General features: G+C 38.3%; 1 protein-coding gene across 1 annotated transcript in view; it reads left to right on the top strand.

The window, feature by feature from the left end:
* Positions 1-12,606, top strand: part of CD109 (CD109 molecule) — an 82,408-nt gene that overhangs the window by 61,083 nt on the left and 8,719 nt on the right. Inside the window, exons 28-30 of the mRNA XM_080585968.1 lie at positions 1,272-1,427; positions 1,517-1,582; positions 8,795-8,931. Of these exons, the coding sequence (XP_080442094.1) occupies positions 1,272-1,427; positions 1,517-1,582; positions 8,795-8,931 (359 nt within the window). The remainder of the gene's footprint in view (positions 1-1,271; positions 1,428-1,516; positions 1,583-8,794; positions 8,932-12,606) is intronic.

The raw sequence follows: 12,606 nt of genomic DNA, 5'->3' as shown, positions 1-12,606 counted from the left end.
GTATCATAACACACTGTAATTTGTTTACCCGGTATAGCGTACCATGAATTTGCCATCGAGATATTTTGCTTTATAATGCTTTCAATGTTGGGACATGAAATTATGTATATTTCATGTATATACAGGAATACAATCCATACAACAAATATATATGTGAAAACAAACATATATGTGAATGCAGATATGAGCAAATTTTGTAAAGCCTTATGTTGTTGTGCAAGAGGGTCCTGTGCGCCTGGCCTGAGACCATATTTCCTAACTTTTATGTTACGAATTTTATGTCAACATCTTGAACGCTAACTGAATTAAAGGAAAGAAATGTAAATGTGACAAATATAATTATAAGGACTTGGAAAGGGAACTTCAAGGTATTCTTTGATCTCCACAACTTAGGTAGGGGTAGGCATATTGCTACTTTCAGATGTTTAAAATGGGATTCTCCAACAAGATCTTACAGCTCCTAAGATCTATGAGATTGATCAGATATGTAAATCTGATAGGTTGCTGTAACTTCATTCAGTCCAGTATGAAAGTACACAAGCTGCAAAAATCTCAGAGAAGCATTAGAAATGCATAGCTGATTTTTGTATTTTTTTCTTCAGAAAATATCATGTTAAATACCATGATGTTAAAATTCTCATCCACTAAGCCATGCTGAACCAATTGCTTAAAAACTGACTCTTGTGTTCAAAACCTGGAGAGTTAAGACTGCAATCATACATAAAGATAAATAAAAGAGAATTATATATACATATATAGGTTTATAAACATATTCTCCTTTTTAAAATAAATATTGGTAGTTTTTCATATGTATAGCTTTTGCTTCAGTCATCAAGGTACCCTGAAAAATTGCTGCGAAGTGCTGGATATTTAATGCTTCATCATTGCATACATCTTTAAAACAGCAGAATCATTACTTCCTTCATTGGCTTTCTCCTCAGTGTCTGGATGGCGTGAGATTCCGACTGTTACATCTAACAGGGAGTTGGGTCTTCCATATAGCTTGCACAGAGCTCCCTTCACTGGCTCTCACCACATTCTCCATTGCAAGTCACGGTATCTAATCACTGCCCTGTGTTGTTGTCCCTCTTCTGCACTGGGATCCTTCACACTAGTGGAATCCCAATGGGGATGTGGATGTAGGTGTATGAAGACCCCAGCATAGTCAACAAAAGGGGCAATACAGAAAGCGTGAACTCTCACAGGCATGGCCCATACAGTTCACCATGCAGAGCTCTGTTTAACACAGAAATATTTATTTCTCTCAACAGGACACTGTAGTGGCTCTGCAAGCCCTGAGTCTATTTGCAGCTCTCACCACTGCACACAAAACAGAAATGGATGTAACAGTGACAGCGCCTTCTTTGAAAACTCCAGAAATATTTTCAATTGGTACTCAAAACCGCTTCCTGCTTCAGACCAAGGAGGTACTGTAGAAAGTGAGGAATGCCTTTGTAAAGCCTGCTGCCTGAAAGTGTCCTGAAAATACTGTTTTGCTCATCTGTCTTTCTTTTAGATTCCCCCTGTGCAACCAATGACAGTTACAGTTTCAGCGGAGGGAAGCGGGTTTGCTGTCTGTCAGGTACGCAATACAGTTATTTTATCTAAAGATATGCTCTCTAAAAAGAAGAGATCTTCCATCTATTTTGGAAGCCTTATTAAACATATCAGTAAGAACAATCATCTGAAATGTCTTAAACCAATACCAAAGCACTTTACTACTTGAAAAATACTGTGAACCTAATATTATGTGAATGTGCGTATTCATGTGATAGTGTATGTTGAATGGCAGGTCCTTTTAAGTGCTGTTGGATGACTGACAGTTTTGGAGCACTTTGTGGATCAGAGTCATATCAAAATGACTCCGTCTTCCTGCAGAAGTGCAGTGGTACTTTGGCAGTCACAAAGGCCACAGTAAAAAAGGCCCATGGACGAGGCAGCCTGTGGTAAACCATGGCAAAGCACAGTTCAGTAGACAGCATAAGTATACTATTAGCTATTAGAATTATTTTGATGTTATTGAAGTAGAATACAACAATAGTGGAAAAGCTAAAAATAAAAAAAGGTATTATATCCAGGTTTGCCAGCAATTTTTATGCTGCTCTGAAATAGTATAAAAGAATCTAAGGATCCTGCAAACTGCCAACAGTACGTGCTTAGCATCAGCCAAAATGGCAGGACATCAGGAGGACATGGCAAAGAGTAGAAGGAGGTATAAGGATCCCCTCTCTGCCAATGCTGCAGAAGGCTGTGTTTTAGTGGTATAACTTCAAACATCTTTACTTATATTTAAACAAATTAAGCTGGGGTCAGCACATACTGTATTTTAAAATTAGCAAACCCTAAATAGGCGTTTTATGCATTTCAGCTGCTTGCTCTTTCCACATAACAGAGATTATGTTCTGAAGAAATTCTGCCTTCGAATTTTGCCCTAACCTAATGAGAAATATCATAAGAGAAGAAGGCTGTATTGGATCTGACTTGATCTGACTAATGGGTCTCTTTTCCCCGTTGTATGATCTGTGATGATGGCTTAGAACCACACAGGTGAAAGAGAAGACCTTCAAAAAACTACAGATAGTGCACAAATGTTAGTCTCTGAGCATGAGAGAATTGTTCTATTACAAGTAAACAGATAAAGTTATAGTTGCTGAGTCTGTCACAAAACTGGGCAGAGTTCCTACTGGACTCCTTCTATTCATACCTGGGAAAGCTGAACATAGGTCACCTTTAATGGTCTCAAGGTTTTGTGCCTGGTTAGATTCCATCTTGAGTTCTTTCCTGTCCAACTTTCACTTCAGTGTTCTCATGCATCTGGAAAACAAAAAGGCATACTGATGGTTGGTAAATATGCTTTGGATAAAAGACATTCATCAAGAAACCATCAATGACTACCTATCAGCAATGGCCAGCAGCTAGAGCTATACCTTTTTCATTCTGCACCGTTCTGCAAAAGCCACAGCACCAAAAACCTGTACCGATGTTTATTCATTCTCAGAAGTGCAAATGATGCGTACAGAAGAGTTCAAAAGTTTCAGAAGGTAGTTTAGATTCAGACCATCAGGCCAAGATAGGAATGCTTTTCAGATGCTTTTCAGTGAATTGTTTCTTGCTGGAAAATACTAGTTTGTTGAAATGTGTGCCTTTTGTGGAAGTATTGGTTCCAGTTAAGTTCTTGTCAGGAGGTGGATTACACATCCAAATCAGCATGTCTGATAAAGACCAAGCCGAGCTCTTCCACCTACAATAGTTGGTGGTTAACCCAGTGGTTAGTGGGCTCCTTGAGGGCGTATAGCACCATGGTTTAAGTTTCTAGTTTGTTGCATGAGCATGCAAACATGATCCCAAATAACTGGTATTCAGGACCCAGCACCAGGTTACCATCTTCATTCAGGTCACTGTGCCTCTTTTGCTTTGTAGCTTTGGGTCAGAAATAGTGTGACTTGATTCAAAATACTGTACTTAACATGCTGGAGTAGTTTCTCCAAAAACGTTTCTTAGCTGGGACCAATTCTTTCCTTCTGCTTCCTTTGGCAGGTCTGGTATTCTAAAAAAAAAAAAGTACACTGATGCCATTTGAATGAGATTTCTCCTTTTCCCAGACACAAGCTAGATCTGGGTCTCATTTAATAAATCAGATAGCATATGACATTGTGATCGCATTTCTTCAGCTGGGTTTCATTGTCTCAGGCCCGCCAAAGTACAGTGGTGAGATTCACTGTTCTGGGATTTGACTTGCTGGCCAAATGTAGCATGTCAAAACAGTAATTTATTTAAATATCAGAAAACACAAGAGTTGGTCCATTAATGGAAAAGGCTGCTTTCCCAACAGAATGGTTTCTTAGAAAAAAAAACACAAAAAAACCCTTTGTCTGGGTATATGAGTTGGCAGTGCCTTCACTCTTGACCCTGCAGGATCTCATAAAATGTATTTTTAAAAGTGCAACTGCAAAAGCAGACACTTTACTTATAGTTTTGTGGTCCTGTTGTCAACAGAATCTCCTAGCTTATCCCTTCATTATGTGAGTATAAACTGGGGATGTCCTAAGACACTTACTCTGTAAGGGAAAGGAGAAGATGGTTGTAGGGTTAGGGTATGTGCAAGGGTCCTAAAAAGAAAGGAGTCAAAGAAGTGATCTTCCCTAGGTGCTCTGCTGAAAGTCTTGGAAGAAACGTCTCTTCACTGTCTGGAGCCACTGTGCTCTGAGCTTGGCAAATGCCTCAAAAATGTGGCATGGCCCATGCCTTCTGGGACGAAGGAGGTTGCCACTGAAATCCAGGACTAGCATCAAGGGCAGGGCTGGCAGGCTCGAGAAGGATGGATATGGACAAAGTGGGCAAGATCTCCTTGATCTCCTGGTCAGATAGAGATAGCAGTCTGGAGAGGATCTTACCTCTCACTCTGCTCCATGGCAGGAACTGTTGGCTGGCATCACTCCTCTCATCCATCCTTTTTCAGAATAAACCTGGACTCACATGTATGAGAGCTAAACCAGTAGTTCTCACATGGCAGAGGGTGGACATAGTCTGTATCTTTGGGAGAGGAAGGGAGTGACAAGAAAACTGAGGATCACCTGTTACTCGTTACTGAAAAGCACTGACTGTTTTTTCCACTCACCATATTTTTACTAGGCTTAGGCAAAGGACTAGATGTTATTCAAAGAAGATACACTGTGAACTAACTAGTCAAAAAGGGATAGGAAAATAACTGGAGACAATTTTGTTGAATTCATACCCTGTCAAGCACATTTATGAAGCTAGTTGAACAAAAAGGAGAGGGAAAGAGACATTGATTAGAGTAATAAAAATGATTAGTGTTTTTTGAAACCTAATGCTGTTGCTTGGACCAGATACTGTTAGAAGCATTTCTTTCATGCAGAAGATTTCAAATGTCTTTTCTTGGCCCCCTCACCAGGTTGCAGAGTGACAAGAGTGGATCAATTCTGCATTTAGCTTTGGCAGTCCTTTTTTAAAAGGGGTTAAGATGAAATGCAGTTGCTTGTTTTGTTGATTTAACGCTAGTTTCTGTTTAATAGCCTTCTATCCCCAAAATAACAGTGTATAAAGGAGGAGGCTTTAATTAAACTCTGTTGTGAAAAACATTTTCCCTTCATTGTCATGAGAAGTCAGGAAAAGAAAGTCAGCCCGTAACAGCAATAACTCACTCCAAAAAAATACTAGCTGATTGACCTGTTCAGTATGTAGTTTCAGACATCCTGCTTTGGCAGTAAGTTCCCATTCATTAGCTTTTTCTGGCAAAAGTTAAAACAACTTTGTTTCTGTGATGACAAATCGCTGAGGTGCTGCCAGCTTGTCTTTTTACCAAATTTTCTGCATGCCTTTAACTGGCAAGCTTCTAGGCTGGCTTTCTCCTTGGTAGTGTCTTCTTCTGCAGAGCAGTTGTATAGATAAATCTTCGCTGTTACACCACTGCTGTTCTGAGTGTCTGTACAGAATTGTCTCTACACTCACACAGCGTGATAAATTCAGGAATGCTGGGCAGGTTGACAGGAATATGCATAGACTGAAAGAAAGAACATAACTTTCATATCAAGGAGTGAGGGACGTAGTAACAAAAACAAAGATGAGAAATTAAAACTCATCCATTTGCACTGAGTTTCTATCCTATAACTTGGACAACCCTCATCATACCTTTAAATTTGGACTGACAGTTTTCCTTTTGCTGCCAGAAACTGTTCTAAAGGGAATATAATTTTCCAGAAGCCCTCTTCATTCCCTTTTCTTTAGCCAAGCAAAGTGCATACTGGGGTCTTGCAAGGGGAATTATTTGAGCCATTCTCTGGTTGTTTTTGTACAAAAACAAAGTAAGTTCCCTCTGCCATCTTGATGACTGAGGGAACATGTAATGATTATTTATCTGTGAAAACTGTATGAAAACTTTCATCATTGTTGAAAATCACAATTCTGTCAAATAAATGCCAACTAATCTTTGATAGTAAATATTTTCATAGTTTCTTATATTTGATTTTGTCATTCTAGGGTTTTGAAAGTTGAGCTTTCTGATTCATCTCAATGAAGTTCTGAGTCACCAACCTTTCTTTTGTCCTCTGTCAGAGGCGATGTCCTGTGTGTACCGCAGCAAAGGGATACTGCAGTTACCATCAACATCACGTTGGGTGTTAATCAGTCTAAAGCACCTTAGAATGTCTCTCAAAGATAAATTTAATTTCTGGTGTCTTTTTTTTGGCTATAAAACATGAGTATGTTAGAGCAGATATGCTGGGACAGCTGATACTGTTCATTATTCTTTATCCCACAGTGACCAATGAAGGCTACTAGAACAGGGCAAATGTGGAGTGATATTTCACTGGTATACCCTTCTGTCCTTCACCAGTCTGTGACATGGGGCCTTCCCAATCCACAGGTCATCTCTTTGTGCCATCTCTGGCTTGGTAGATTTTTCTTCAATAGATTTTTCTTCCATAAATGCATTACTTTTTGAATCTTTCTAAGTTTTTAACAACCACAGCTTTTTGTAGCAAGTAGTTGTACAGCTAACGGTGTATTGCATGAAGTGCTACCTTTTTCTCCTCTTGAATCTGCTCCCAATAGTTCATTTATTTGGAGAGCAGGTATTAGAGGAACTGTACTGGGTCAGAGCAAAGCTCAGTCCAGCCCAGTGTCTTGTTTTCCACAATAGCCAGAGATGGATGCTTAGGAGGGAGTGTAAGAACAAGATAATTACATATGTTACCTGACTGTCTAGTTTCTTTAGGCATAGAAAATCTCAGTGGACTTCGGTGAAGTTATCTGTTTTGCCCTTGAACTCTTGTACAGTTTAACATTTACTGCATCCTGTGGGAAGGAATTCCACAATTTAATCTTGCGTTGCATGAAAAAACTGTTTCCTGTTCATCTTTCCCATGATGGTCACTATTCTGTAGACTCTTAACTGTGTCCTTCCAAATTATGGCTCGAGAGTTGTCATCTATTTTACCATCTCTTAAATTGAAGTTATTTTCTGCCTTTGATCAGCCTGGTCAAATTTCTCTGTGCCTTTTGAAATTATACCATACCTTTCTTGGAGGACAGAAGCTTCAGCTTGGCTTTACAGCGTATCGTTATGATGTTCCTAGCCTTTGTTTATTTCTTTTTCATCATTTTATTTGATATTTATGATCACTGCTGACCACTGAGATGATATTTTCACAGATCAACAAGTAGCTCTGGTAGTAATTGGTTCAAAACCGATTATTATGTACATAAAAATTCTTTTATTCTGCAACTCTTTGCAGTAATTCTTATTGTTGTTGCCTCGAATTAGCATGATCAGCAAACTTTACCACATCAACATTCACCTTGTTTTCTAGATCAATTATAGATGTTTAACAGTGGTCACCCATCACAGATTGCTTTAGGACATCACTCCTTTCATGTATTCCTACCCTCTGTTCATGTCTTTTAACAACCTTTTATCCCTTGGCATCTTCTTTTGTTTTGGTATCTTTGATTAGTTATCTTCCTAACAAGCTACATGCCTGTGTAATATCCAGGAACCTTATATTAGGCAGAGCTCTGTTGTCCATGTTTTTTTGCTTAATTAGGGTAACTGATGGCAACAGGTATTCTTAAAAGTGTCATATTTACTCATGTAATTTCCACTGTGTTTTCTGGTACAGATACTGAGTTTACTTAAAATCTGTAGTTCTCTAGACCCCCAGTACTCTTTTAAGAATTGCTGTCACATTTTCCATCTTCCAGTGTAGTACCAAGGCAGTTTTAAAGAACCACTGCAAGTAATAATTCCAACTGTTTCTTTACCTCATCAGGTTCAATTCTGTAGGCAGTACAGCCTGTTTTCTTCTTCTTCTTTCTTTTTTTTTTTTTTAATACATAATTTTCTGTCATAGCTGATAACATGAGAGTTATTGGTTCTTCAATTTCAGCTCCAGCATTTCTGCTTTGGCTGTTGGCAGTGGTAATTTTATAGGTTGTTGAGATAATCAGGCTGTTCCCCAGTTATTCACGCCACCTTTAACAGTTTTTGGTTTTACCAGTCTTCTACCACTGCTTCAAGCATTTTATGCACAATCTATACTACAAGAAATGGAAACTCTTCAAACTGTGCTTAATAGATGAACTTATTTTATATTGTTACTGTCCTCTCTTAGACATCCTGTCATACTTTCTTACTTGGCTCACTTAACAGAGCTTGGCACCGTTGAGCAGAAAGGGCGAGAGCTCTGTCTTTGAAGCAGAGTGAGGACTGTAGCTTTGTCTTTCCACAGATGAAACAGGTGATGAAAATACTTAGTGCATAAAAACTGCATTATTTCAAGTGTGGAGTGACGTGCTATTTCTCATCTGTTTTGAGTGTATGAATGCTGTGACATGAAAACTGAAGACAAATTCTGTACATATGCTATGTATTTGCTCTTGCTCTTTTATTTCCAGCCTTTTCTTTTTTTAACCCAGTGGGTGTCAGCCTCTGAAGTTTGCCTTCATTCATCCCATTTCATACTGTTAGGAAGTAGCTGCACACGTTATAAACCAGCGGAAAGCAAGTAGGAAGAAAATTGCTCATGTTCCTAGAGCTCCTTTGTGTCTGACTTAGATGTGTCCAGCTAATTGCATTGGTTTGGGCTGCATAACAAAATGTTCAGAAAATATATCTGTCAGAGATTGCCCTAGGGATCTCATGTGTCCAACTGTGAGATATAAGGTCATGTATCCTGTCTCATATGATCACACCTCTGGTGTTCTACCGTTAGTGTCTTAACCCCATAGATTTGCTTTACGTATGTCCTCTAATGTCTCTATGTTCAATCCACAGCTCAATGTTATTTACAACACAAAATACGCCGATCAGAAGCTCAGATCTGTGCGAAAACAAGAAGCTTTTGACTTGAAAGTTGATGTAAAGGATGACAAAGATGATATGAACCATTTGACCTTGAATGTGTGCACAAGGTAGGTAATTCAGTTGGAGCATCTCATGTACCTCTTTGTCTACACAACAGCTGTGTTGCTTAAAATAAGGTAAACTTTCCATATGTTTACATGGATTTACTAGTGTGTGGGATATAAACATACAATTAAGAGAGCAAAAGAATTACTTTGTAAAAACGTTAGTAATTAAACTAAGAAGCAATTTGTAAGTCAATAAATCTAGTGACAGCTGATGGATACGAATAGGTCCTTTGTGCAAAATGGTTGCTGGCCAGATCATATGAGATTTTTTTACTGGCATGCATAAATACGGCGTTTCCCTACATGTTAGAGGTATATGGAAGAGTTTGTGTGAAATAAAAGAAAAAACTCAAAAGCTTCTTTGGTGCAAGTGCTTCTTAGCTATACTGAGAACCCTGGACAAACTTGAAAATTGAACTGCTGTCTTCAGTGTTCTAGTAACAGACTGCAGGAACAGTCCCATAACTTTTACCCTTCATGAACAGAATGCTTTGCTTTTGATATAGAAGTAGATACCTCCTTTTATAAAAAGAGAAACAAGTTTCTGAAGCGTTAAAAAACATCATGAAATAGAAGTAATCATTCTTTGTTCATCTCTGTTAATAAACTTAGCTTGGAACAGTTTTGACAAGAGTCAAAATCCATGTCTATGTAATGTTAGCTTCAGCTGCAGTTTTATCTTACTGTGCAAGTATTTTTGTGGTCTTTCATTTACCTGTGTCATATCTTTATGATTTCAGTAATGTAACATAATGGAAACATCGTTCTGGAGTTGAAAGAGGTGGCGATTTTTCTGTACAATGTCATTTTATTCTTTCCCCTAAATAAGGGTTGGGGGATGCATCTGGGATGATGCTTCTTGTTCAGTAAACATCTACTAGGAACTGAGTTGAGACTGCTGAAGTATCATCTCAGAGACCATAGAACAGTCACTAGATGTATCGTACACTGCTAGAAATTCAATCAGCTGAGAATGGGTGACACTGAATAGTCATATTGCATATTCCTAGGTCAGCCAGTCATTAAACCAGGTTGTTTCTTTGACTGCTTTGCTGCCTCCTTTCTACTTGCTGTAAAAGTGTCTATGCATGTATCTGAAACAAGCATATGAAGATCTCATGATTTTCTCAGTAGACACATCTTTCTGTGGTTAAAGAGCATTTGAGTATTTCAAAGAAAACTCTTGAGGACACTCTATCTCTTTTTATATATGTATTTACGTTTTAAAATCTTCTATTTCTTATTATCTACAAGGATGTTGAGGTGACTACGCTTTTTGTATTGAAGGAAATAATCTGCTTCTTGTCAATACTTCTTGAAACACTGTTTACTTCTTGTGATATTATAATGGGTTCCTTGTAAACGCAGGATTTGCAAAGTATCACCTTATCCACCATGTTCACTCTTGCATTCCTTTCTTCTGTGTCCGCTTTGTTATTTATTTAAATTTTAAACTCCTTACGACTAGGACTATTATTTTTATGCTCTGCACAGGGGAGCTGTGACTGGAGATGGTGCCTCTAGGTGACACCATCACACAAATAATAGCTATAGTGAACATGATGTCAGTGTGGAGAGGACTGATTTAATTTGGGAAATATCCAGCAGGCGCAAAGCCAGATCCGCGTTTTCATGTGTTTCTGTTAACCAATTCAGGGATACAGATGGTGGTCAGGACGCTAGAATATATGAGAGCTCTTGAAATAGAATGGGCTTTTTCCTCTTAGTTTTCTCTGAAGTATCAACAGCTTTTTAAAGTCTAGCACCAACTCCTGACATGTAAAGGCTTACATGATGGGTCTGGGATAAACCTTGGATGAGCATTCTGATATTCTAGCTCAGCACTTTGTCTCAGGAATACGGACAGGAAGAGACTTACCTCTCTGGAAGGCTGTAGGATGAAGTTTTAATTGCAAAGCATTCAAAGGATATTGGGAAGATCTAACAGCATTGTAAAACTACCCCAGGTGAATACTTGGAACGTTAAGATCCATCAGCTCTGTCATGGAAAGTGAAACATGTTCTAGTATTCTGTGTTTCTGTTCTTTAAGCTGAGACTTATCTCTGGTTGCTTGGCTTGATTCACTAGTCCTCCTCTTCTCCTCAGCCGCTTACATAGTATATGCACTACCTATGTTAAATTCATGAATTAGCTTAGAGCTGGTCCACTTACAATCTTTACAATGCAACATGGCTTTTTGGTAAAGAAACCAAAGCAGGTAAATGCAAAGACTGCTGAAATCTCAACCAGCTTAGCCAGCTGTGGGTATGCATAATCAAGTAATGGAGGCTGCAGCTCTGCAGGTTTTTTTTCTCTCCAATCTGCAGACTATCTCACCTTTTCTCCCTCCCACTCACCCCGCTCTAAGTAAGTGAGCCAGACCTTTATAACTTCTAGGGATGTATCATATTCACTTCTTGGCAATACCATGCTAGTTGGGTTACCTGGTGGTATTTTGGTGGCACCCCAGGTTACCTAAACAGGTTGAGTATTTTTGTCTTCTCTCATTGGTAATTAAGCAGAAATAGTTATATCCAGTTCCAATTCGGTTATTTGTTTTCAATAGCAGCTACTTTGGTGTAGCCCATCATCCAACAGATGGTTTCATTTGTTTCTAATCTCATGAGCCAACTGAAGTCAGCAGTTATGCTGTATTTCTTTCAAAATCATATCTGTGTTCAATCAGCTATACTGCCAGGCTTAACAGCATTGCTTTGAAGGAAAGTCTTCCCTTTTTTTAAACCATCCAGCTCTACAAAGAAATAGTTTTATTCAATTATTTTCAACTACTGTCAGGCCTTCAAAATGAGGGTTGGAGACACTTCTATTCTAGTACAACAATAGTCATTTACCTTTCATGACAAGGGAGGAGGGGGAGTTCTTCTGCCACCTACTTTATTTAAAGCCGTACAATCTTTTGTAGGTCACGTAAGTGTCACTTATAGCACAGAACACCATAAATATGTTTTGATAGTTCTGGTGATAGCACCATGGTGTATGTGGTTTGTTCAATAGAGCAAAGCTTTTAAGTCCAGTATCTGATTCTCAGATTGGAAGAAAATGTAATAAGCATTATTCATGAAAAAAGAAGGAACTCAATTTATTAAATTTTCTTTTTTTCACAAACTGGATGAATAACACAGCTATATGTTTTAAAACTGGAGTTTTGAGGAACAATCTGATGATGATTTTGTTAATGGAACCATCAGTCTATATCAAGGGCATATGGGAATGTTTGGGAGACTTTTTAGAGACATTTATCTCACCCTCCAAAAACGAATAAAAGTAAAGCAATGCATCCTTGAGTGGAAATATGAATATTTCAGTGCAAGTGCTCCTGCATTGGTTTCTTAATTACCTCCTTTTCAAACATATGTTTAATCACATTATTTCGTATGTATGTGTCATGTAAACAAGCACTTCAAGATGCCAGTGCCGTCAGTGTTGTCCTAGTGTTGTCTCTCATATCATTTATATACTGTAGTTTTGTCCGTGCTAAGCCTATTTTTTCGTATGTGGTTGAAATTAGGCAGAAAAACAGAGAAATCCATTCTTATCTCTTTATTGTTAAATATTTTTTTTCTTGTTGGCATTTTGTTCGATTTGTTTCTTAAGTATTCTTGAGCATTATTTCTTCCATAGTTGAGATGTAATAATTAAACAATTTATATGGA

The sequence above is a fragment of the Anser brachyrhynchus genome (genome assembly GCF_964034855.1).
Source record: "Anser brachyrhynchus genome assembly, chromosome: 3".
Classification (NCBI taxonomy): Eukaryota; Metazoa; Chordata; class Aves; order Anseriformes; family Anatidae; genus Anser; species Anser brachyrhynchus.
This window is presented reverse-complemented; position numbering and strand designations above follow the sequence as displayed.